Below are 27,958 nucleotides of genomic sequence, written 5' to 3' on the forward strand. Positions count from 1 at the left end.
TCATAATCTCACAAATCGATCCTCTACACATTAGGGGGGTTTATATTTATATGTATGCAGCCAATCAAACTACAGTAACTACATACATTGATGAGGTTCCTTATCTTATAGTACAGCAGGTTAGTCCACCAGGTATAACTAGGGTGTAGACACCAAATTATCCTCTTTGAGGCAGCTTCCATCACCCAGTAACTGGTGCACAAAATCTTGCATCCTCGTCTTGACCTGTCAAAAGTGCGCTAGCTGTGAAGCCAGATACCTATATATGACAAGTATATCAGAGAAAACAGTACATGGAACATGAAGACCTGGCTTAATTACCTTTAGTTTGAGGCTTCCATGTAATCTAACCGGGTCACCCTATATCCTGACATTAATGGCCATAAATGAATGATAAACGGGTTTCGGATAGACTTAACTTGATTTGTTGACAGCGTGTTGACAGATGGTACACCTTTGGTATCCATAACACTACGTCCAAGTAAAATTAACAGGAGCCGAATTTGCTCCCGTGTGAGCCTCTGGTCTCGTATAAACAACAATGGCTGCCCTCCTTCCCCTCTCGCCTGGCCTACTTTGTCCAGATTTCAGAAAGTGATAGAAGGGTCACATTTACTCTACTTTAATATTGATAATTAAGTTAATTTATATAAGATGTTTTTATGATGGTAAAGTCCAAAGACTAATGTATTTAAGAATAATTCCCAGCAGAATAGCTGGTCAATTTATAATGGTATGTGGTGATGATATCCCGTTTTCTTTAGACGGTAATTCCACTACAAGTTACGTTTTCTATGGGTAACTTGTTGGTAATACAGTTATTATCTGTATGATTATTAAATGGTGTCGGATTTTCCGACATAGTGTCCTCCATACACCAGTTGGTATAGTGTCCTCCATACACCAGTTGGTATAGTGTCCACCATACACCAGTTGGTATAGTGTCTACGATACACCAGTTGGTATAGTGTCCACCATACACCAGTTGGTATAGTGTCCTCCATACACCAGTTGGTATAGTGTCTGCCTTACACCAGTTGGTATAGTGTCCACGATACACCAGTTGATATAATGTCCACTATACACCAGTTGGTATAGTGTCCACCATATACCAGTTGGTATAGTGTCCACCATACATCAGTTGGTATAATGTCCAAAATACACCAGTTGGTATAGTGTCCACCATACACCAGTTGGTATAGTGTCCACCATATACCAGTTGATATAGTGTCCACCATACACCAGTTGGTATAGTGACCACCATACACCAATTGGTATAGTGTCCAACATATACCAATTGGTATAGTGTCCACCATACACCAGTTGGTATAGTGTCCACCATACACCAGTTGGTATAGTGACCACCATACACCAATTGGTATAGTGTCCAACATATACCAATTGATATAGTGTCCACCATAAACCAGTTGGTATAGTGTCCAACATATACCAGTTGGTATAGTGTCCACCATACACCTGTTGGTATAGTGTCCACCATATACCAGTTGGTATAGTGTCCACCATATACCAGTTGGTATAGTGTCCACCATATACCAGTTGGTATAGTGTCCACCATACACCAGTAGGTATAGTGTCCACCATACACCAGTTGGTATAGTGACCACCATACACCAGTTGGTATAGTGACCATCATACACCAGTTGATATAGTGACCAGCATACACCATTTGGTATAGTGACCACCGTACACCAGTTGGTATAGTGACCACCATACATCATTTGGTATAGTGTCCTCCATACACCAGTTGGTATAGTGTCCACCATACACCTGTTGGTATAGTGTCCACCATACACCTGTTGGTATAGTGCCCACCATACACCAGTTGGTATAGTGTCCACCATACACCTGTTGGTATAGTGCCCACCATACACCAGTTGGTATAGTGTCCACCATATGCCAGTTGGTATAGTGTCCACCATACATCAGTTGGTATAATGTCCACGGTACACCAGTTGGTATAGTGTCCACCATACACCAGTTGGTATAGTGTCTGCCTTACACCAGTTGCTATAGTGTCCACCATACACCAGTTTGTATAGTGTCCAACATATACCAGTTGGTATGGTGTCCACCATACACCAGTTGGTATAGTGTCCACCATACACCAGTTGGTATAGTGTCCACCATATACCAGTTGGTATAGTGTCCACCATATACCAGTTGGTATAGTGACCATCATACACCAGTTGATATAGTGACCAGCATACACCATTTGGTATAGTGACCACCGTACACCAGTTGGTATAGTGACCACCATACACCATTTGGTATAGTGTCCTACATACACCAGTTGGTATAGTGTCCACCATACACCTGTTGGTATAGTGTCCACCATACACCTGTTGGTATAGTGCCCACCATACACCAGTTGGTATAGTGTCCACCATACACCAGTTGGTATAGTGTCCACGATACACCAGTTGGTATAGTGTCCACCATACACCAGTTGGTATAGTGTCCACGATACACCAGTTGGTATAGTGTCCACCATACACCTGTTGGTATAGTGTCCACCATTCACCAGTTGGTATAGTGTCCACCATACACCAGTTGGTATAGTGTCCACCATACACCAGTTGCTATAGTGTCAACCATACACCAGTTGCTATAGTGTCCACCATACACCAGTTGCTATAGTGTCCACCATACACCAGTTGGTATAGTGTCCACCATACACCAGTTGGTATAGTGTCCACCATACACCAGTTGGTATAGTGACCACCATAAACCAGTTGGTATAGTGTCCACCATATACCAGTTGGTATAGTGACCACCATACACCAGTTGGTATAGTGTCCACCATACACCATTTGGTACAGCCTCCACCATACACCAGTTGGTATAGTGACCACCATAAACCAGTTGGTATAGTGTCCACCATATACCAGTTGGTATAGTGACCACCATAAACCAGTTGGTATAGTGTCCACCATATACCAGTTGGTATAGTGTCCACCATACACCAGGTGGTATAGTGTCCACCATACACCAGTTGGTATAGTGTCCACCATACACCAGTTGGTACAGTGTCCTCCATACACCAATTGGTATAGTGTCCTCTATACACCAGTTGGTATAGTTTCCACTATACACCAGTTGGTATAGTGTCCACGATACACCAGTTGGTATAGTGACCACCATATACCAGTTGGTATAGTGTCCACCATACACCAGGTGGTATAGTGACCACCATACACCAGTTGGTATAGTGTCTGCCTTACACCAGTTGGTATAGTGTCCTCCATACACCAGTTGGTATAGTGTCCTCCATACACCAGTTGGTATAGTGTCCACCATACACCAGTTGGTATAGTGTCCACGATACACCAGTTGGTATAGTGTCCACCATATACCAGTTGGTATAGTGTCCACCATACACCAGTTGGTATGGTGTCGACCATGCACCAGTTGGTATAGTGTCCACCATACACCAGTTGGTATAGTGACCACCATACACCAGTTGGTACAGTGTCCTCCATACACCAATTGGTATAGTGTCCTCCATACACCAGTTGGTATAGTTTCCACTATACAACAGTTGGTATAGTGTCCACAATACACCAGTTGGTATAGTGACCACCATACACCAGTTGGTATAGTTCCTGCCTTACACCAGTTGGTATAGTGTCCTCCATACACCAGTTGGTATAGTGTCCTCCATACACCAGTTGGTATAGTGTCCACCATACACCAGTTGGTATAGTGTCTACGATACACCAGTTGGTATAGTGTCCACCATACACCAGTTGGTATAGTGTCCTCCATACACCAGTTGGTATAGTGTCTGCCTTACACCAGTTGGTATAGTGTCCACGATACACCAGTTGATATAATGTCCACGATACACCAGTTGGTATAGTGTCCACCATATACCAGTTGGTATAGTGTCCACCATACATCAGTTGGTATAATGTCCAAAATACACCAGTTGGTATAGTGTCCACCATACACCAGTTGGTATAGTGTCCACCATATACCAGTTGATATAGTGTCCACCATACACCAGTTGGTATAGTGACCACCATACACCAATTGGTATAGTGTCCAACATATACCAATTGGTATAGTGTCCACCATACACCAGTTGGTATAGTGTCCACCATACACCAGTTGGTATAGTGACCACCATACACCAATTGGTATAGTGTCCAACATATACCAATTGATATAGTGTCCACCATAAACCAGTTGGTATAGTGTCCAACATATACCAGTTGGTATAGTGTCCACCATACACCTGTTGGTATAGTGTCCACCATATACCAGTTGGTATAGTGTCCACCATATACCAGTTGGTATAGTGTCCACCATATACCAGTTGGTATAGTGTCCACCATACACCAGTAGGTATAGTGTCCACCATACACCAGTTGGTATAGTGACCACCATACACCAGTTGGTATAGTGACCATCATACACCAGTTGATATAGTGACCAGCATACACCATTTGGTATAGTGACCACCGTACACCAGTTGGTATAGTGACCACCATACATCATTTGGTATAGTGTCCTCCATACACCAGTTGGTATAGTGTCCACCATACACCTGTTGGTATAGTGTCCACCATACACCTGTTGGTATAGTGCCCACCATACACCAGTTGGTATAGTGTCCACCATACACCTGTTGGTATAGTGCCCACCATACACCAGTTGGTATAGTGTCCACCATATACCAGTTGGTATAGTGTCCACCATACATCAGTTGGTATAATGTCCACGGTACACCAGTTGGTATAGTGTCCACCATACACCAGTTGGTATAGTGTCTGCCTTACACCAGTTGCTATAGTGTCCACCATACACCAGTTTGTATAGTGTCCAACATATACCAGTTGGTATGGTGTCCACCATACACCAGTTGGTATAGTGTCCACCATACACCAGTTGGTATAGTGTCCACCATATACCAGTTGGTATAGTGTCCACCATACACCAGTTGGTATAGTGTCCAACATATACCAGTTGGTATAGTGTCCACCATACACCAGTTGGTATAGTGTCCACCATATACCAGTTGGTATAGTGTCCACCATATACCAGTTGGTATAGTGACCATCATACACCAGTTGATATAGTGACCAGCATACACCATTTGGTATAGTGACCACCGTACACCAGTTGGTATAGTGACCACCATACACCATTTGGTATAGTGTCCTACATACACCAGTTGGTATAGTGTCCACCATACACCTGTTGGTATAGTGTCCACCATACACCTGTTGGTATAGTGCCCACCATACACCAGTTGGTATAGTGTCCACCATACACCAGTTGGTATAGTGTCCACGATACACCAGTTGGTATAGTGTCCACCATACACCAGTTGGTATAGTGTCCACGATACACCAGTTGGTATAGTGTCCACCATACACCTGTTGGTATAGTGTCCACCATACACCTGTTGGTATAATGTTCACCATACACCTGTTGGTATAGTGTCCACGATACACCAGTTGGTATAGTGTCCACGATACACCAGTTGGTATAGTGTCCACCATACACCTGTTGGTATAGTGTCCACCATACACCTGTTGGTATAATGTTCACCATACACCTGTTGGTATCATGTCTACTATACACAAATTGGTATTGTGTCCACCAGTAGTGAAATTTACGACGTAAACCGTGTGCACCATCTGCCAGCTGGTGTAACAGGTGCACCAGCAGTTGTGCACCATCTGCCAGTTGGTGTAACAGGTGCACCAGCAGTTTTGCACCATCTGCCAGCTGGTGTAACAGGTGCACCAGCAGTTGTGCACCATCTGCCAGCTGGTGTAACAGGTGCACCAGCAGTTGTGCACCATCTGCCAGCTGGTGTTACAGGTGCACCAGCAGTTGTGCACCATCTGCCAGCTGGTGTAACAGGTGCACCAGCAGTTGTGCACCATCTGCCAGCTGGTGTAACAGGTGCACCAGCAGTTGTGCACCATCTGCCAGCTGGTGTAACAGGTGCACCAGCAGTTGTGCACCATCTGCCAGCTGGTGTAACAGGTGCACCAGCAGTTGTGCACCATCTGCCAGCTGGTGTAACAGGTGCACCAGCTGTTGTGCACCAGCTGCCAGCTGGTGTAACAGGTGCACCAGCAGTTGTGCACCATCTGGCAGATGGCACGCGCGGGCTACATTGTAAGGGTTAAAGTGCGTGTGGCCTAAGTTATGGTGGCGACGTGGGCCGTGTGAGTAACCACAAACTCCACCCCCATGAACGTGTACAAAGTGCACCAGCTTTGGCAGGTGGTTAACCTAGTCTTCATGTTGTTTGGGGGAAAGTGTGTGTGGTATAGAGGGCTAAATTGTGTATTGAATGTTGTAGATTGGTAATACTAAGTATATATACATTTACATATACATATATATAATATAGCTGTACCCAGCCACGCGTTGCTGTGGCTGAGCAACACATGTGCTTCTGTGCCACAGCAACCTTCCCCTCTCTCCCAGTCCTCCTTACCTTTTCCCTGTCTTCCCAACCTTTCCTCACTCTTCTGTCCCCTCGTCCTCCCAACCATTACCCACTCCCCCGTCCCCTCATCTTCCTCCTCACCATTCACCCCTCCTCCGTCCCATTGTCATCCTCACAATCCCCCCCTACTCCACCATTCCCTCGTCCTCCTAACAATTCCCCACTGTGCAGTCCCCTCGTCCTCCCCACTGTCTCCCACTCCCCCATCCCCTCGTCCTCCCAAACCATTACCCCCCCCCTTCCCCGTCCCCTCATTCTCCACTTCCCTATCCTCTATTCCTCCCCACCATTCTCCACTCCACTGTCCCCTCGTCCCCACTATCCCTAATTCCCTCGTTCCCTCGTATGCCTCACTATTACCTCCCACCTTGTCCCCTCGTCCTTCCCTCCATACCCCACTCTCGTCCCCTCCTCCTGTCCACCATTTCCCACTCCCTCGTCCAAATGCATTCCCACATGATCTGATGTTTCCATAAGAAAATTGTAAACATTATATAATCTGATGTTTCCATAAGAAAATTGGAAACATTATATGATCTAATGTTCCCAACACTGAAATATAAGAAAAACAGTTACAAAACGAAATGAAAAAAAACGAAAAAATTACAAAATAAACTATTCTCACAAAATGAATGGTATGGTAAACAGCGCAGCAAAATTCCAATGCAATATCACAAAAAAATTATTAAATCAAAATTTAAATAAATTGAAAATTTAATTTATACATGAACTTGGAAACATCGAAATGGAATCATGACATATTTAGTATAGCATGTGTTTCTCTTACATGCAACAGATGGGGTTTCTAAATCAAATAAATTGAAATCTATGAAAATTAAATTTATCAATGTAATAGGAAACATTGAAATGGAATTTGTGACATATTTATTATTGCGTTCATGTTGCCATTATATGCAACAGAAAGCGCTGTTTTTCAAAAATGCATGTTCTTACCTGTCACAGGGGTGGCATCTATATAGTAAGTATATAAAAAGATGCGCCTATTCGAATGCAACGTTGTGTCAAAATTTCAAAGTAATTGGTGAAGAACTTCCAGAGATTATAGCGAGTGTTGCTCTTACGTCCAACAGATGGCGCTGTTTTTCAAAAAAACATGTTTTTTCCTGTCACAGGTGAGGCATGTATATAGTATATATGTGAAAAGACGCGCCTATTCGAATGCAACGTATGACAAAATTTCAAAGCAATCAGTAATGAGGTTTCAAAGATTTCCCTCACATGAAAAATACATGAAAAACTTAGTTTTTCAGAAAAAACATGCTTTTTACCGTCGCAGACGTGACACTTATATAGTATGTATATAAAAACATGCTCGGATGCGAATGAAACGTTGTGTGAAAATTTCAAAGCAATGTGTGAAGATCTGTCGGAGATTAGCGGTTATGCACAAATGAACATTTTTAATTTATATTTATATAGATATAGATACTAACTGTACCCTGCCACGCGTTACTGTGGTTCAGCAATGCACATGCGATGTTGAGCCACAGCAACCTTTTCCAGTCTCCCAGTCCACCCCACCACTCCCTCCTCCCCCATCCCCTCGTCCTCCCAACCATTCCTCACTCCTCCATCCCTTCATCTTCCCGACCATTCCCACACCCCCGTCCCCCCTCGTCCTCCCTACTATTCCAACCGTCCCTTTATTCTCCCACCATCCCCCACTCCACCGTCCCCTCGTCCTCCTAACTATTGCCTAATTTAACGTCCCCTCGTCCTCCCCACCATCTCCCACTCCCTCATTCCATCATATTCCCTACCATTCCCCTATCCCCCATCTCCTCATCCTCCTAACCATTCTCCATTTCACTGTCCCCTCGTCTCCACCATCCCTAACTCCCCTATTCCGTCGTCGTCTCCACTGTAACCCGCTCTCTTGTAAACTGTACCCAAATGGATCCATGAGTGTCGCCGGGGGTTCAACAGTCAGGGAGCTTAGTTAATAAGCACCATGGCTGACCAATCCTTATAGACGATCATTGGTGCGGTGGTCACGGTACTGTGTACGTTTAGGGATCATCCTGGAAGTCATGGGTTCGAATCCTGGCCGAGTCAAAGAGTTCTTAGTGATATATATATATATATATATATATATATATATATATATATATATATATATATATATATATATATATATATATATATATATATATATATATATATATATATATATATATATATATATATATATATATATGGAAGAGAACGTAGTGTAGGTGTTGATGAAGTAAGAGAGCTTGGTGCAGGTGTTTATGAAGTAAGAGAGCTTGGTGCAGGTGTTGATGAAGTAAGAGAGCTTGGTGCAGGTGTTGATGTAGTAAGAGAGCTTAGTGCAGGTGTTGATGTAGTAAGAGAGCTTGGTGCAGGTGTTGATGTAGTAAGAGAGCTTAGTGCAGGTGTTGATGTAGTAAGAGAGCTTAGTGCAGGTGTTGATGAAGTAAGAGAGCTTGGTGCAGGTGTTGATGTAGTAAGAGAGCTTAGTGCAGGTGTTGATGTAGTAAGAGAGCTTAGTGCAGGTGTTGATGTAGTAAGAGAGCTTAGTGCAGGTGTTGATGTAGTAAGAGAGCTTGGTGCAGGTGTTGATGTAGTAAGAGAGCTTAGTGCAGGTGTTGATGTAGTAAGAGAGCTTAGTGCAGGTGTTGATGTAGTAAGAGAGCTTGGTGCAGGTGTTGATGTAGTAAGAGAGCTTGGTGCAGGTGTTGATGTAGTAATAACACTAAAATGTGTTTAAAGGTGTTGGTGAATGTGTTACAACAATACAATGTGTTTACAGGTGTTCCTTCATGTTCTGGAGCAAGAACGTGATAAAATTAAAGAGTTGGGAGAGCTTGGTGCAGGTGTTGATGAAGTAAGAGAGCTTGGTGCAGGTGTTGATGAAGTAAGAGAGCTTGGTGCAGGTGTTGATGAAGTAATATCCACCATAAGAGGCGAGGCCCCATGGAGAGCCTGCTGGCCCCGAGGCAGGTCAGTGGTGAGCCTGACTCAGCTCATGGTTCAGGCGGCTCGTGCCAAGTGCACCTTGACCTGCAGCTTCCTCCACCTGGCTGGTGCTCAGTCCTCCTTATGTAGCAAGTCCGGCGCGAGTCCTCTGCACGCTGCCCTGGACGCTGGACACTGGGAGCTGGCGGCCCGGATGGTGAAGGACATGGACGGCTCTCTGTATGTTCCTGACCCCACAGGTCGCCTGCCCACAGTCACCCTGCCTCCACACCTCGCCCACTCTCTGGAGCAGGTCAGTATACATGCTCCACACCTCACCCACTCTCTGGAGCAGGTTAGTGTACATGCTCCACACCTCACCCAGTATGTGGGTGAGGTGCTCCACCTCCACAAGTCAGTCGTTCAACTCACTACATTCATACTTAACTAGGCATGACTAAACTAACATCCAGTTATGGAAATTTATCACTATGCAATTATATATATTCAATGATATTCCATTGACCAGTGCACTAATGTACTACGATAGTAGTGTAAACCGGGCCAGAAGCCGGCAATTTTCATTTTTTCCCATGCCGGCTTCTGGTCCCTGGGTTTTACGAACTTTTTTCCTATGCCGGCTTCTGGCCCCTGGGTTTTACAAACTTTTTTTCCCATGCCGGCTTCTGGCCCCTGGGGTTTTACGAACTTTTTTTCCCTATGCCAGCTTCTGGCCCCTGGGTTTTACGAATTTTTTTCCCCATGCCGGTCTACGCACCCTGGGGTTTCTCGAAATTTTTCCACTGCCGGTCTACGCATCCTGGGTTTTCTCGAATCAACTTGCCTGGGGGATTAAAATGCCGGTCCCTGTCTCGTGAGTTTTGCGTTACCTCAGCGACCCTTGCACAGGCATAGCCAATGGTCAATGACGTCACCAGCAACCCGCGCAGCGTTCCTGCACAGGCACGTTCAAGGGGATTAAAAAGCCGGTCTATGAGTCGTGTGTTTTGCGTTACAACAGTGACCCTGAAACCTAATGGAAAATACCATCATCCCTAGTCTATATTAAATTTCATATTTACTTCCAACCATCACCCATTACATGTATCAAAGGGGCAGCAACACAGAGCAAGAACTACCATGTATCTCAGCGTTCATCCCTGTAACTGAACCAGGTCTTTTTTCCTAAATGTAAAACTTATCCAGTTCATTCCTGTTCTGTTTCATGTTGATACGTTTAATAGGTTATTAATATCCCCCTTTACTATGACCATTCAATCACACCTCTATCATGTCACCCCTATTTCTTCTTTGTCTTTCTAGAGAATGTAATTTAAGCTTTGACAATCTTCCTTGAAGGATCGTTTATTTCTCAAAGGGCAAAAATAAAAACCGCTATCAGTCATATATATGAAAAAAACAGAGCCCTGGGCATTGGCAATTTCAATGCAAGTTCAGTAGTAATCCAATATTGTCCCTAACCATATACACATCTCACACTCGCTCAAAACATACCTGCCACACCTTACTGTAGCATATAACAAATCAAAAATACTAATTCGGTAAAAGCAAGCCTCTCATGTTTTGAAATAAGGCCTTCTGCAATTACCTGCTTTTCTGACGTCATCATCCCTAATGCGGCGCGAGGCGCCAACGTGCTAAATGCGGACCCTAGGAGGTTCACACATAAGTGTGAACTCTTAATCAGGCTTAATACCTCAACTGTACTCTGTGCTTCATTAGAGTCGATATTCAGCTACATTGGCTCGTATTTTTCGCTCATTGCTCCTATTTTCTGATATTCATAAACCCGATCAAACCATCCTAACCTAACTTATTATATATAACAAACAAATACATTCTACAGACCAATTGTTGTTGTTTATCGACGTCGCGAAAAGCGACCTCAGGTATAGGGATGAGGTATTGTCGGCCATTAGCGCATAAGTGTCAAGGTAGCACAGCACCTGACTGGTCAACTATGTATGACGTCACCAGATAACCAATGCGACCTTTGGCGTCCTACTGGCATGTGTATTTAATGTTATTATTCAAAAATGAGTAGACTATCTATCCCCACCTAACCTAATCAGAGGTTTAAGAATATGCATTTTAGTCATCCGCAACTATAACCATTCATTATGCAGTGTTAAGTTCAAAACTCAAATAGATGCCCAAATGTTGTACTGCAATTTAAGCAGAATCGTACATCTGGCAGCATAGCAAGTGAGCTGAACATAAGAATAAAGGTAACTGCAGAGGTCCTATTGGCCCATACGAGGCAGCTCCTATATATCTCCACCCAATCTCATTCATATTCATGTCCACCCTATGCTTAAAACAACCAAGGGATCCCACTTAAAGTATTAGTTTGCAATAATAGTTTTAATAAACAGCTCTTATTCTAGTTTTATACACAACAGCAATTATGAAACCCTATAGCTAGATATTCTACTATAATCCACAAGTAGTTACCACACATCTGGCAGCAAAGCGGATTAGTAGCTTTGTTCATAGGCTAGTCAACTGTCCTCACATCCATCAAATAGCTATCCAAATGTCGCACCTCAATTCATCCATATAGCAACTCAGCTGGATGCTAGCCACTATATTCATAGGCTAATCATTTCTACACCTTAAAAAAATCCTACTCTTGCTACGCAAATCAACTAACTTGTTTCTAAACCAACACTTGCAAATACAATCATATTTACCTACACTTACTCAACATCCCATACATTCATATTGAATAGCTAAGTTTTTTGCCCCCCTTTCCCCCATTAATCAGATGTAATTTATGCCATACACAGAAAATACAGCATTTACACCAAATATGTCATTTATGCACAAAATATATTATTATTTACACTCAAAATATAACATCACACAAAAAAATATGACATTTACATACAAAATATGTCAGTTGCACACAAAAATATACCATTTACACAATATTGCATGTACGCTCAGAGTATGACATTTACACAAAGTATTGTATTTGCACAAATATTTCAAAACGCTTATGCATTTAGACAATCAAAAATGCGCTTTCACTAAAATTACACAATTTCATATACATAATTTTCACAAAAAAATCCCATACATTGTCTCATAAACCAAAATACACTTACACCATTAAGATCTATTTTTCAGATTATAGAGCTTACACAAAATACACAATTTGCACACAAAAATACAGTTGCACCAGTTCCACTTCAACAAATTAAAAACACAGCTTGCATAAATGCACTATTAGCACAAAAATTATTATAAATCATGGACAATTATTACAAAATTTGTATAATTATTATACATCTTTGCACAATTAATACAAGAAAACTTGCTATATAATTACTCAACTTGCACAATGACAATCAATACACAAAGGTATAAATAAACAATTCGTCCATATGCAATTACACAACATGCGCAATTAATACACAACTTATACAAATATTACACATCTTTCATAATTATTACACAACTTGCACAAATACATATCTAGCACAAGTACGTACAACACATAACTACCCTAAATATGAAAATACACAACTGGCATAAATACACGATTTACACAAATACAATTACGACATTTACACAACTTGCTTCGTAGTTGTGTATTTAATGAATATGTGCTAGTTATGTATTGTTCATATTTTGGTAAGTAGTGTATTGATTTTATTTTTGACGCAATTTCCACAAATACACATACAAAACATATACAATTAATACATACAACTTGCACAAAACAATAAACAATTTATGGAAATATAATCAATACATAATTGCAATAATCATACAACTTATGCAAAATACATAATCTGCACAATTAATACACAAGTATATTAATTGTGCTATATATGTACAAATACAAACACAACAAACTAGGTCAAACAATACACAATTTCCATGATATTTTTCTGGGCATATTTAGGACAGTAATTATAATATGCTGAGTTTAACCAACTCCCCAAAAGTCAGAATGTCACATATAAAAAATGGTACATATGACTTCCGATGAGCCCAATATAAAGCACATTCTTTTCCCATTAAAATTTCAACATTATTAGTGCTAAACTATTCATCTAACATATGTCCACTGTTTTTAATGTCTTATTAACCTTCCTTGTTACATCCTCTCCAATCAGACCACCCATATTTATGTATTTATGCAAACCATCTAACAGACTTAATATACTTATACTACGCAAATTTGACTAAATTCAACCTAGCAAAAGCTAAACTAACCAAATATGAGCAGCCCATATCCTCACATACAAGCCTATGTCGCCTCTGTCCATACATTGCATGAGTCTGCCATATAGCTCGAACCCCAAATAGGAAAATTTACACTATTTCATAAACGTGCTAGTTCATTACCCCTAAGATATTATATATGTCCTTCCCTACACGACCTCACCTAACCTGACCTAGCATATCCAAACCTAGATTTAGTTCAAGTTGGTGAAATTTAAGCTATGCCACTTAAATTCGAGCTAATTTAAGGCAATTTCCACCAAATATGCCCAAATGTTGTGAAGCATAGCACTACCAAAGCCCATTTTTACCCACATTTTCTCCTGTTCCATACTACCCTAGCATATCCAAACCTGGATTTGGTGAACGTCAGCGAAATGTAAGCTATCCCACATAAATTCGACCTAATTTAAGACAAATCCCACCAAATATACCCAAATGCTGTGTATCATAGCACAGCCAAAGCCCATTTTTACCTACATTTTCTCCTATTCCATCCTACCCTACGCAACCTCACCTAACCTAACCTAGCATATCCAAACCCAGATTTGGTTAAAGTTGGCGAAATTTAAGCTATTCCCACATAAATCCGACCTAATTTAAGACAATTTCCACCAAATATACCCAATGTTGTGTATCATAGTACTGTCAAAGCCCATTTTTTTTCACCAACATTTTCACCTATTTCCATCCTACCCTACACAACCTCACCTAACCTAGCACATCCAAACCTGGATTTGGTTAAAGTTGGCAAAATTTAAGATATTCCACCTAAATTCGACCTAATTTAAGACAATTCCCACCAAATATATCCAAATGATGTGTATCATAGCATCGCCAAAGCCCATTTTTACCTACATTATTTCCTATTCCATCCTACCCTACGCAACCTTACCTAACCTATCCTAGCATATCCAAACCTAGATTTGGTTAAAGTCGGGGAAATTTAAGTTATCCCACACAAATTTAACCTAATTTAAGACAATTTCCACCATATATACCCAAAAATGTTTTGTAACATAGCTCGGCCAAAGCTCATTTTAGCTGAGTTTTCACCTATCCCAACCTTCCCTATACAACCCTACCCAGCCTCACCTGGCATAACCAAAGTTAGATTTGATTAAAGTTGGCGAAATTTATGCCTTTCCCATTTAAATTCAACCTAATTTAAGCCAATTTCCACCGAATTTACCCAAATTTTTGTATCTTAACATAACCAAAGTTCATTTCACCCAAGTTTTCACCGATTCCATCTTACCCTACACAACCATACCTAACCTGACCTAGCGTATCCCAAGCCTCATTTGATTAAAGTTCGTGAAATTTATGCTTACTCACCTAAATTCAACTATATTTAAGACAATTTCAACCAAATATAACCAAAATGTTTTGTTGCATAGTACAGCCAAAGACCATTTTAGCCCAGTTTTCACATATTCCAACCTACCCTACATAGCCTTACCTAACCCTGACCTAGCAAATTTGATTAAAGTTGGGGAAATTCGAGCTGTCGCCTCCAAATTGGAGACAATTTCCACCAAATATACCTAAATGATGTGATGCACAGTCAAAGCCCATTTTACCCACATTCCATCTAATTTAATTCCATCTAAACCTGGACCTAACCTCTGATACGACATATACTCAGAGAAGTGATGTTTTTTCGATATGTACCTAAATGCCCGTGCCTAACCTGCAAGAGTCTTGGAGCTTTGTTGGATATTTTATCTATTTTCTTTGAAAAGTGAAGTTTTGGATATGAACCTATCCGCACTGTGCCTAACCTACTTGGTTCTTTGTTGAACATTGTAAGCATATTCATAGAAAAGTGATGTTTTGGATATGGACCTAACAGCCCCTCTCCTTTAAAACTTGGAATTGTGTTCAATATTGTATCTATATTGTTGGGTAGGTGTTTTTGTTTTTACACATCAGCCCAACCGTTCTGGACTTAACCTCCCTTTATCGAACTTCAAATTTATCGTATATATGGAAGGAACGTGTTGTTTGTACATCAACCCAACCGTCCTAGACCTAACCTCCCTTTATTTAACTTCAAACTTATCGCAAATATGGGAGGAACGTGTTGTTTATGCATCAACCCAACCACCCCGGACCTAACCTCTGATACACGGATCTTGGTTCAATATTGCATCATATTCGTAGCGTTTTTTTCACATCAATACAACCATCCTCAACTCAACCTTCATTACCTGGGGAGGAGGTTCATGGTAAATACGATAATAATGGGAATTTTCTCTACCTCAGTTCATGTTAACCATCCTTAACCTATAGCCTTATAGCCTATAGCCTATAGCCTTAATATAGACTAGGGATGATGGTATTTTCCATTAGGTTTTAGGCTCACTGCTGTAACGCCAAACACACGACTTTTTGACCGGCTTTTTAATCCCCTTGAACGTGCCTGTGCAGGAACGCTGCGCGGCTTGCTGGTGACGTCATTGACCATTGGCTATGCCTGTGCAAGGGTCGCTAAGGTAACGCAAAACACACGAGACAGGGACGGGCATTTTAATCCCCCAGGCAAGTTGATTCGAGAAAACCCAGGGTGCGTAGACCGGCAGTGGAAAAATTTTGAGAAAACCCAGGGTGCGTAGACCGGCATGGGGAAAAAAATTTGTAAAACCCAGGGGCCAGAAGCTGGCATAGGGAAAAAAAAGTTTGTAAAACCCCAGGGGCCAGAAGCCGGCATGGGAAAAAAAGTTCGTAAAACCCAGTGGCCAGAAGCCGGCATAGAGAAAAAAAAATCGTAAAACCCAGGGGCCAGAAGCCGGCATGGGAAAAAAAGTTTGTAAAACCCAGGGGCCAGAAGCCGGCTTAGGGAAAAAAGTTCGTAAAACCCAGGGGCCAGAAGCCGGCATGGGAAAAAATGAAAATTGCCGGCTTCTGGCCCGGTTTACACTACTTACGATCTTTCTCCTACACAAGTACACATATTGCGCCTAACAGGTAGAACCGTCCCACTTATCCTATTTAGCGAGGCTCAACATGCTCAACAGAATAAACACATTTTTCCTTTGTTGGTTACATTTAAATTTAATTTTGTTAATATTATAATGGAACACCATAAATGGGTTTATTTAATATTTCACGTGTAACGAGAGTTCACATGTTTACGAGAGTCAGTACACAGGATAGTGGCGGCGCCACGCTGTCGGCTCTTAGCATTTCAAGAGTCACACCTTTTGAGGGTTAATTGTCACAGGTTAAGTAGAGGTCAGGTCGTATCAGGTGACCTCGCTCTCAGCTAAACAGGTAACTGCAGACGTTGGCTGTGTTCTTTCCATCAAACAAGCTGTTGTGTAAGTGTGGTAGGAAGATAGTCAGAGGCTATCTGCTGGTAGGCGGAGTTTAGCTCCCAGTCCCCCCTTAAATAAACGTTAAATTGTACATTAGAGAGATACAGAGAAAGAGAGAGACGTTCCAGTAGCCATGACTATGTCTGCCTCTCATGTTACCTGTCCCATCGACCTGTACCAGGCCGGTGAGAACTCTAGCTGTCAGCCGCATCACTCTCTCCTTGCTCACCATCTTATACTTAGAGACTTTGGTGAGTGAAATTGTAAGGTTGACGTATTTTGTGCTTTCCAATTTATATGTTGTGTGATTTTTAAATTCTGAATTAATGTTGACAAATGATCATCAAGGGAAAGGGTTGAGTTATGATATCCATATGATTGTGAATTTTCCTGAATGTATACATACAAATTAATAATTGATTAAATTACTTTTAAATTTTCTTTAATTCTGATCCCTAGAGTTTGGATTTATGCCTATATTAGTGAAAGCTAGAGTAGAGAACATTCTGAAGTTTACTTGCTAAAGATTATGTCCTAATAATTCTAGATGATATGATATAAATGCATACAGTTGTTACGTGATAACATCAGTTAAAATTTTTGGATTTACAAGTTCCATTCTTTATCTTATTAATAACTCTTGAATGGTTGGTGGCAGCCCTTACTCTTTCTTCTTCCTTTACTTCTATTTCTTCTACCCTTTCTTCTTACTCCTTCCTGCATCTTCCACTCTTCTGTCTAGCACTTCTACTACTATCTACTCTTCCTATCTACCTCTTATCTAATTAAAGTACTCTAATCCATTTTCTCCCAATGTAAACTTTCCCTTTCACCTGACCACTCTTCCTCACTCCTCCCCTCCACCTCACTCGCCCCCACTCTATGCGTTTTTAACTTTTCATTTTTCTCTATTTTCGATTATGTTACAACACCAACAATATTTTATAATAACCTATTTAAATATTATATTTTGGCAGTATTGACGAATAATTGGTATATTTTGGTAAGATGAGACTACAAAGTTATTTTGGTCTAAAGTATACAAATTGCATATCATATATGTAATAATTCATGTATCTATCAGTGTATAAGATAAAAATGACATTAACAATTCTTTGTGAGGCATTTCGGTTTCTTCAACAACATCTTTACAGCAACTGTTTAAAAAATCTGCAAGAGCCATTATTATTATTATAATATTTTTCATTTAATTTTATATATATATATATATATATATATATATATATATATATATATATATATATATATATATATATATATATATATATATATATATATATATATATATATATTTGTATATATATATATATATATATATATATATATATATATATATATATATATATTTATATATATATATATATATATATATATATATATATATATATATATATATATATATATTTCTTTTAACATCTATTGTTTTTTATATATAAATATGATATCAGAAACCGTTGGTATTAAATTGTTGTGATAAAAATTACGAGTAATTATAACCCAACATATTTTACAGAGTATTTATAACAAGGAAAGGAACAAGCTGCAGGACCTACAGGAGAAGATAACACACCCCATCGACAAGAAACAGGTGCAAGAGATTCTGGACGTTCAGGAAATTCTCTTCACTAGCTACTTCAAGAAGACTACTCGGGCCAAGAAGACAGCAGGAGCTAGAGGATCCCGAGTGTGGTCCACAGGACCCCAGGCTCTCCTGGTGGCCTCACGAAGTGGGCTGCAGCAGCTGATATACCTCCTGGTGAAGGTAGGAGGCCTGGCTGTAGACACACTAGTGGATCCCACCGCTGCCACCACTGCCCTCCACCAGGCGGCCGCTCATGGCAAGTCAGGCTGCGTCCTCCTCCTCCTGAGCCTTGGTGCCCAGCCGCTCCTGCCTGACAGATACGGCCACACACCTCCCCACCTCGCTGCAATGTTCGCTCATGATGACGTTCATGAACTTTTAGCAGAATTTATTATAGAACCTGAACCTACCTGCAGGGCGGGAACTACCCCACAAGAAGTCCGTAGACATTTCTCTCAGTATCTCCTGAAGTACAATATACGTGAACCTGAATCATCATCTAATATTGAACACATAAATAATGACCCAACAAAAACTGCAATGAACCTTCTCAACCGTATTGACTTGGGGAGCTTGGTGAGAGACTTAGAGAAGACAACGGTTGAATTCACTATGTGTGAAGCACAAGAGGTCAAGGATGAAGTAATGAAAGAACTTAAAAAAATTACAGCAAATGTTTCAGATGAAATTTTCAGAGGGGAACTGAAACTGTCTGGGAGCGCTGCAGATGGTACAAGGCTCTATTGTCCCGATGAGTTCGACGTTAATTTTGTTCTCCAGGAGCTTCCTGGAGTCAAAGTTAAAGTTATACAACAAACAGAGAAAGAAGTCTTAGCCAGCGGTCATAAGTTAAAAGTCAAAATAAAGACGAAAAAATCTGGTCTCCATGGGAATAATTTAGTAACAAAGTTTTATGATAGAGTGAGAGAGATCCTGAAGAGCCACACCATTGGTGACGAGCGTCTTAGTCTAGTGCCACCTGGCCTGACCAGGACACAGGTGGGCGTGGCACTGTCACTGGCCTGGCAGGGAAGTGAGTATCCGCTGTTGTTGGTCAGTGTTGACTTAGTGCCAGTGGTGGTGGTGCCATGGCCTGAGGAGATCAGCAGACCTCCCCTCACACCCGATTCCTCACAAATAATCCAGCTCAGCAACACAGAAGATGGGTCGTGGAGGTGTAGCCTGGCTGCGACAGAGGTGGAGGTGCTGCAGCAGCTGGAGCCTCAGGAGCGCCGGGTGTTTCTCACCTGCAAGACTCTCCTCTCCCGCTTGAAGGCTGAGCCTTGGATGCCCAGACACGTCAAGAATATATTTTCCTGGTGGGACTCCCGCTATTGGAAAGTTCCGACCCCTGCAGGATTCTGCCTCAAAAATTCCTTCCTGAGGAAGCTGCAAAGGAAGCGAGAGCAAGGAATCGACTGGCAGGAGAAAGACATATTGATCCTAGTGAGGTCTGTCTTCAGAGACATGTGCCATGATCCATCAACTGGTGTCAAGTCTCTCGTGCCAGCCAAAGTTAATGCCTACTTCGGTGGAGATTGTGAAAAGCCCAAGATGGGTGAAGGAGCTCCCGAAATTGTTGGCTATCTTGACACTCTGTCTTAGATAGCTGGAAAACCTAAGACAGGCTACTTAGGACTCAAATGGGGCTTCCTTAACAACTGAGTCAGTAACTTAAGCTGTAGGACTGTAGGTTTCTCAGGGAATCTTCTGCTGACAGAACACTTAATCTTGCAGGTGTTTACAGGACAAGAAGGATATACAAGGAAGGCGAACCTCTCAATGGGAACATTATTGTCAGGAACAGTAATGGTCTTCCGCCTCAACAACATCAATACATTTAACGTTTTATCCCACCTGGTTCTGTTAGGCCCTGGAAGTCCTCTCCTGTTATCTGTTATTATTGTTGTCAGGGTGACTGTTGTCAGGGTGACTGTTGTCATGGTGACTGTTGTCACGGTGACTGTTGTCATGGTGACTGTTGTCATGGTGACTGTTGTCACGGTGACTGTTGTCATGGTGACTGTTGTCATGGTGACCGTTGTCATGGTGACTGTTGTCATGGTGACTGTTGTCATGGTGACTGTTGTCATGGTGACTGTTGTCATGGTGACTGTTGTCACGGTGACTGTTGTCATGGTGACTGTTGTCATGGTGACCGTTGTCATGGTGACTGTTGTCATGGTGACTGTTGTCATGGTGACTGTTGTCATGGTGACTGTTGTCATGGTAACTGTTGTCAGGGTGACTGTTGTCATGGTGACTGTTGTCATGGTGACTGTTGTCATGGTGACTGTTGTCATGGTGACCGTTGTCATGGTGACTGTTGTCATGGTAACTGTTGTCACGGTGACTGTTGTCAGGGTGACTGTTGTCAGGGTGACTGTTGTCATGGTGACCGTTGTCATGGTGACTGTTGTCATGGTGACTGTTGTCACGGTGACTGTTGTCAGGGTGACTGTTGTCAGGGTGACTGTTGTCATGGTGACTGTTGTCACAGTGACTGTTGTCATGGTGACTGTTGTCATGGTGACTGTTGTCATGGTGACTGTTGTCATGGTGACTGTTGTCACGGTGACTGTTGTCAGGGTGACTGTTGTCAGGGTGACTGTTGTCATGGTGACTGTTGTCATAGTGACTGTTGTCACGGTGACTGTTGTCATGGTGACTGTTGTCATGGTGACTGTTGTCATGGTGACTGTTGTCATGGTGACTGTTGTCATGAGGACTGTTGTCATGGCGACTGTTGTCATGGTAACTGTTGTCATGGTAATTGTTGTCGTGGTGACTGTTGTCATGGTGACTGTTGCCATGGTGACTGTTGTCATGGTGACTGTTGTCATGGTGACTGTTGTCATGGTGACTGTTGTCACAGTGACTGTTGTCATGGTGACTGTTGTCATGGTGACTGTTGTCATGGTGACTGTTGTCATGGTGACTGTTGTCATGGTGACTGTTGTCACGGTGACTGTTGTCATGGTGACTGTTGTCACGGTGACTGTTGTCATGGTGACTGTTATCATGGTGACTGTTGTCATGGTAACTGTTGTCATGGTGACTGTTGTCATGGTGACTGTTGTCATGGTGACTGTTGTCATGGTGACTGTTGTCATGGTGACTGTTGTCATGGTGACTGTTGTCATGGGGACTGTTGTCAGGGTGACTGTTGTCATGGTGACTGTTGTCATGGTGACTGTTGTCATGGTGACTTGTCATGGTGACTGTTGTCATGGTGACTGTTGTCATGGTGACTGTTGTCACGGTGACTGTTGTCATGGTGACTGTTGTCATGGTGACTGTTGTCATGGTGACTGTTGTCATGGTGACTGTTGTCATGGTGACTGTTGTCATGGTGACTGTTGTCATGGTGACTGTTGTCATGGTGACTGTTGTCATGGTGACTGTTGTCGTGGTGACTGTTGTCGTGGTGACTGTTGTCATGGTGACTGTTGTCATGGTGACTGTTGTCATGGTGACTGTTGTCATGGTGACTGTTGTCATCGTGACTGTTGTCACGGTGACTGTTGTCATGGTGACTGTTGTCATGGTGACTGTTGTCATGGTGACTGTTGTCATGGTGACTGTTGTCACGGTGACTGTTGTCATGGTGACTGTTGTCACGGTGACTGTTGTCATGGTGACTGTTGTCATGGTGACTGTTGTCATGGTAACTGTTGTCATGATGACTGTTGTCATGGTGACTGTTGTCATGGTGACTGTTGTCGTGGTGACTGTTGTCATGGTAACTGTTGTCGTGGTGACTGTTGTCATGGTGACTGTTGTCATGGTGACTGTTGTCATGGTGACTGTTGTCATGGTGACTGTTGTCATGGTGACTGTTGTCATGGTGACTGTTGTCATGGGGACTGTTGTCATGGTGACTGTTGTCATGGTGACTGTTGTCACGGTGACTGTTGTTATGGGGACTGTTGTCATGGGGACTGTTGTCATGGGGACTGTTGTCATGGGGACTGTTGTCATGGGGACTGTTGTCATGTTTACTGTTGTCACGGTGACTGTTGTCATGGGGACTGTTGTCATGGTGACTGTTGTCATGGGGACTGTTGTCATGGTGACTGTTGTCATGGTGACTGTTGTCATAGTGACTGTTGTCATGGTGACTGTTGTCATGGGGACTGTTGTCACAGTGACTGTTGTCATGGGGACTGTTGTCATGGTGACTGTTGTCATGGTGACTGTTGTCATGGGGACTGTTGTCACGGTGACTGTTGTCATGGGGACTGTTGTCATGGGGACTGTTGTCATGGGGACTGTTGTCACAGTGACTGTTGTCATGGGGACTGTTGTCATGGTGACTGTTGTCATGGTAACTGTTGTCATGGTGACTGTTGTCATGGTGACTGTTGTCATAGTGACTGTTGTCATGGTGACTGTTGTCATAGGGACTGTTGTCACAGTGACTGTTGTCATGGGGACTGTTGTCATCGTGAATGTTGTCATGGTGACTGTTGTCATGGGGACTGTTGTCATCGTGACTGTTGTCACGGTGACTGTTGTCATGGTGACTGTTGTCATGGTGACTGTTGTCATGGTGACTGTTGTCATGGTGACTGTTGTCATGGTGACTGTTGTCACGGTGACTGTTGTCATGGTGACTGTTGTTATGGGGACTGTTGTCATGGGGACTGTTGTCATGGTGACTGTTGTCATGGTGACTGTTGTAATGGTGACTGTTGTCATGGTGACTGTTGTCACGGTGACTGTTGTCATGGTGACTGTTGTTATGGGGACTGTTGTCATGGGGACTGTTGTCATGGTGACTGTTGTCATGGTGACTGTTGTCATGGTGACTGTTGTCATAGTGACTGTTGTCATGTTTACTGTTGTCACGGTGACTGTTGTCATGGGGACTGTTGTCATGGGGACTATTGTCATGGTGACTGTTGTCATGGGGACTGTTGTCATGGGGACTGTTGTCACGGTGACTGTTGTCATGGCGACTGTTGTCACGGTGACTGTTGTCACGGTGACTGTTGTCATGGTGACTGTTGTCACGGTGACTGTTGTCATGGTGACTGTTGTCATGGGGACTGTTGTCACGGTGACTGTTGTCATGGGGACTGTTGTCACGGTGACTGTTGTCATGGTGACTGTTGTCACGGTGACTGTTGTCACGGTGACTGTTGTCACGGTGACTGTTGTCATGGTGACTGTTGTCATGGGGACTGTTGTCATGGGGACTGTTGTCACGGTGACTGTTGTCATGGTGACTGTTGTCATGGTGACTGTTGTCATGGGGACTGTTGTCATGGTGACTGTTGTCACGGTGACTGTTGTCACGGTGACTGTTGTCATGGTGACTGTTGTCACGGTGACTGTTGTCACGGTGACTGTTGTCACGGTGACTGTTGTCACGGTGACTGTTGTCATGGTGACTGTTGTCATGGGGACTGTTGTCATGGGGACTGTTGTCATGGTGACTGTTGTCATGGGGACTGTTGTCATGGGGACTGTTGTCACGGTGACTGTTGTCACGGTGACTGTTGTCATGGTGACTGTTGTCATAGTGACTGTTGTCATGGTGACTGTTGCCACCGTGACTGTTGTCATGGTGACTGTTGTCATGGGGACTGTTGTCATGGGGACTGTTGTCATGGGGACTGTTGTCATGGTGACTGTTGTCATGGTGACTGTTGTCATGGTGACTGTTGTCATGGGGACTGTTGTCATGGTGACTGTTGTCATGGTGACTGTTGTCATGGTGACTGTTGTCATGGTGACTGTTGTCATGGGGACTGTTGTCATGGTGACTGTTGTCATGGTGACTGTTGTCATGGTGACTGTTGTCATGGTGACTGTTGTCATGGTGACTGTTGTCATGGTGACTGTTGTCATGGAGACTGTTGTCATGGGGACTGTTGTCATGGTGACTGTTGTCATGGGGACTGTTGTCATAGTGACTGTTGTCACGGTGACTGTTGTCACGGTGACTGTTGTCATGGTGACTGTTGTCATGGTGACTGTTGTCATAGTGACTGTTGTCACGGTGACTGTTGTCATAATGACTGTTGTCATGGTGACTGTTGTCATGGGGACTGTTGTCATGGGGACTGTTGTCATGGTGACTGTTGTCATAGTGACTGTTGTCATAGTGACTGTTGTCATGGTGACTGTTGTCATGGGGACTGTTGTCACGGTGACTGTTGTTATGGGGACTGTTGTCATGGGGACTGTTGTCATGGTGACTGTTGTCATGGTGACTGTTGTCATGGTGACTGTTGTCATAGTGACTGTTGTCATGGTGACTGTTGTCATGGGGACTGTTGTCGCGGTGACTGTTGTCATGGGGACTGTTGTCATGGGGACTGTTGTCATGGGGACTGTTGTCATGGTGACTGTTGTCATGGTGACTGTTGTCATAGTGACTGTTGTCATGGTGACTGTTGTCATGGGGACTGTTGTCACGGTGACTGTTGTCATGGGGACTGTTGTCATGGGGACTGTTGTCATGGTGACTGTTGTCATGGGGACTGTTGTCATGGTGACTGTTGTCATGGGGACTGTTGTCACGGTGACTGTTGTCACGGTGACTGTTGTCATGGTGACTGTTGTCATGGGGACTGTTGTCATGGTGACTGTTGTCATGGGGACTGTTGTCACAGTGACTGTTGTCACGGTGACTTTTGTCATGGGGACTGTTGTCACGGTGACTGTTGTCACGGTGACTGTTGTCACGGTGACTGTTGTCATGGTGACTGTTGTCATGGTGACTGTTGCCACGGTGACTGTTGTCATGGTGACTGTTGTCATGGTGACTGTTGTCACGGTGACTGTTGTCATGGGGACTGTTGTCATGGAGACTGTTGTCATGGGGACTGTTGTCATAGTGACTGTTGTCATGGGGACTGTTGTCATGGGGACTGTTGTCACGGTGACTGTTGTCATGGTGACTGTTGTCACGGTGACTGTTGTCACGGTGACTGTTGTCATGGTGACTGTTGTCACGGTGACTGTTGTCATGGTGACTGTTGTCATGGGGACTGTTGTCACGGTGACTGTTGTCACGGTGACTGTTGTCATGGTGACTGTTGTCATGGGGACTGTTGTCACGGTGACTGTTGTCACGGTGACTGTTGTCATGGTGACAGTTGTCATGGTGACTGTTGCCACGGTGACTGTTGTCATGGTGACTGTTGTCATGGTGACTGTTGTCATGGTGACTGTTGTCATGGTGACTGTTGTCATGGTGACTGTTGTCATGGGGACTGTTGTCACGGTGACTGTTGTCACGGTGACTGTTGTCACGGTGACTGTTGTCATGGTGACTGTTGTCATGGTGACTGTTGTCATGGGGACTGTTGTCATGGAGACTGTTGTCATGGGGACTGTTGTCATGGTGACTGTTGTCACGGTGACTGTTGTCATGGTGACTGTTGTCATGGGGACTGTTGTCACGGTGACTGTTGTCATGGTGACTGTTGTCACGGTGACTGTTGTCACGGTGACTGTTGTCATGTGACTGTTGTCACGGTGACTGTTGTCATGGGGACTGTTGTCACAGTGACTGTTGTCATGGTGACTGTTGTCATGGTGACTGTTGTCATGGGGACTGTTGTCATGGGGACTGTTGTCACGGTGACTTGTCATGGTGACTGTTGTCACGGTGACTGTTGTCATGGTGACTGTTTTCATGGGGACTGTTGTCATGGGGACTGTTGTCATGGGGACTGTTGTCATGGTGACTGTTGTCATGGTGACTGTTGTCATAGTGACTGTTGTCATGGTGACTGTTGTCATGGGGACTGTTGTCACGGTGACTTGTCATGGTGACTGTTGTCACGGTGACTGTTGTCACGGTGACTGTTGTCATGGTGACTGTTGTCATGGGGACTGTTGTCATGGGGACTGTTGTCATGGTGACTGTTGTCATGGTGACTGTTGTCATGGTGACTGTTGTCATAGTGACTGTTGTCATGGTGACTGTTGTCATGGGGACTGTTGTCACGGTGACTGTTGTCATGGGGACTGTTGTCATGGGGACTGTTGTCATGGTGACTGTTGTCATGGGGACTGTTGTCACGGTGACTGTTGTCACGGTGACTGTTGTCATGGTGACTGTTGTCATGGGGACTGTTGTCATGGTGACTGTTGTCATGGTGACTGTTGTCATGGGGACTGTTGTCACGGTGACTTTTGTCATGGGGACTGTTGTCACGGTGACTGTTGTCACAGTGACTGTTGTCATGGTGACTGTTGTCACGGTGACTGTTGTCACGGTGACTGTTGTCACGGTGACTGTTGTCACGGTGACTGTTGTCATGGGGACTGTTGTCATGGAGACTGTTGTCATGGGGACTGTTGTCATGGGGACTGTTGTCATGGGGACTGTTGTCACGGTGACTGTTGTCATGGTGACTGTTGTCACGGTGACTGTTGTCACGGTGACTGTTGTCATGGTGACTGTTGTCACGGTGACTGTTGTCATGGTGACTGTTGTCATGGGGACTGTTGTCACGGTGACTGTTGTCACGGTGACTGTTGTCATGGGGACTGTTGTCACGGTGACTGTTGTCACGGTGACTGTTGTCATGGTGACAGTTGTCATGGTGACTGTTGCCACGGTGACTGTTGTCATGGTGACTGTTGTCATGGTGACTGTTGTCATGGTGACTGTTGTCATGGTGACTGTTGTCATGGTGACTGTTGTCATGGAGACTGTTGTCATAGTGACTGTTGTCACGGTGACTGTTGTCATGGAGACTGTTGTCATAGAGACTGTTGTCACGGTGACTGTTGTCATGGTGACTGTTGTCATGGTGACTGTTGTCATGGTGACTGTTGTCATGGTGACTGTTGTCATGGGGACTGTTGTCACGGTGACTGTTGTCACGGTGACTGTTGTCATGGTGACTGTTGTCATGGTGACTGTTGTCATGGGGACTGTTGTCATGGAGACTGTTGTCATGGGGACTGTTGTCATGGTGACTGTTGTCACGGTGACTGTTGTCATGGTGACTGTTGTCATGGGGACTGTTGTCACGGTGACTGTTGTCATGGTGACTGTTGTCACGGTGACTGTTGTCACGGTGACTGTTGTCATGTGACTGTTGTCACGGTGACTGTTGTCATGGTGACTGTTGTCATGGGGTCTGTTGTCACGGTGACTGTTGTCATGGTGACTGTTGTCATGGTGACTGTTGTCATGGTGACTGTTGTCACGGTGACTGTTGTCACGGTGACTGTTGTCATGTGACTGTTGTCACGGTGACTGTTGTCACGGTGACTGTTGTCATGGTGACTGTTGTCATGGTGACTGTTGTCATGGTGACTGTTGTCATGGTGACTGTTGTCACGGTGACTGTTGTCACGGTGACTGTTGTCATG

The 27,958-nt window shown here is 43.5% G+C and overlaps 2 protein-coding genes across 6 annotated transcripts in view; both read left to right on the forward strand.

The window, feature by feature from the left end:
* Positions 1-20,590, forward strand: part of LOC123752204 (serine/threonine-protein phosphatase 6 regulatory ankyrin repeat subunit C-like) — a 726,197-nt gene extending 705,607 nt beyond the window's left edge. For 2 of the 5 annotated variants that reach the window (XM_069302504.1, XM_069302506.1), the window contains exons 7-8: positions 9,288-9,746; positions 18,545-20,587. In XM_069302504.1, coding sequence (XP_069158605.1) covers positions 9,288-9,746; positions 18,545-20,218 — 2,133 coding nt within the window. In that variant the 3' untranslated portion in view covers positions 20,219-20,587. Of the gene's footprint in view, positions 1-9,287; positions 9,747-18,544 lie in introns of all 5 variants that reach the window. The other 3 variants (XM_069302511.1, XM_069302514.1, XM_069302518.1) reach the window with 3 other exon arrangements.
* A 189-nt stretch (positions 20,591-20,779) lies between these two features.
* The window catches only part of LOC138352266 (uncharacterized), a 41,330-nt gene continuing 34,151 nt past the window's right edge, over positions 20,780-27,958 (forward strand). Inside the window, exon 1 of the mRNA XM_069304645.1 lies at positions 20,780-21,457. Coding sequence (XP_069160746.1) covers positions 20,780-21,457 — 678 coding nt within the window. The remainder of the gene's footprint in view (positions 21,458-27,958) is intronic.

The sequence above is a fragment of the Procambarus clarkii genome, chromosome 5, assembly GCF_040958095.1.
Source record: "Procambarus clarkii isolate CNS0578487 chromosome 5, FALCON_Pclarkii_2.0, whole genome shotgun sequence".
In the NCBI taxonomy this organism is placed as follows: Eukaryota; Metazoa; Arthropoda; class Malacostraca; order Decapoda; family Cambaridae; genus Procambarus; species Procambarus clarkii.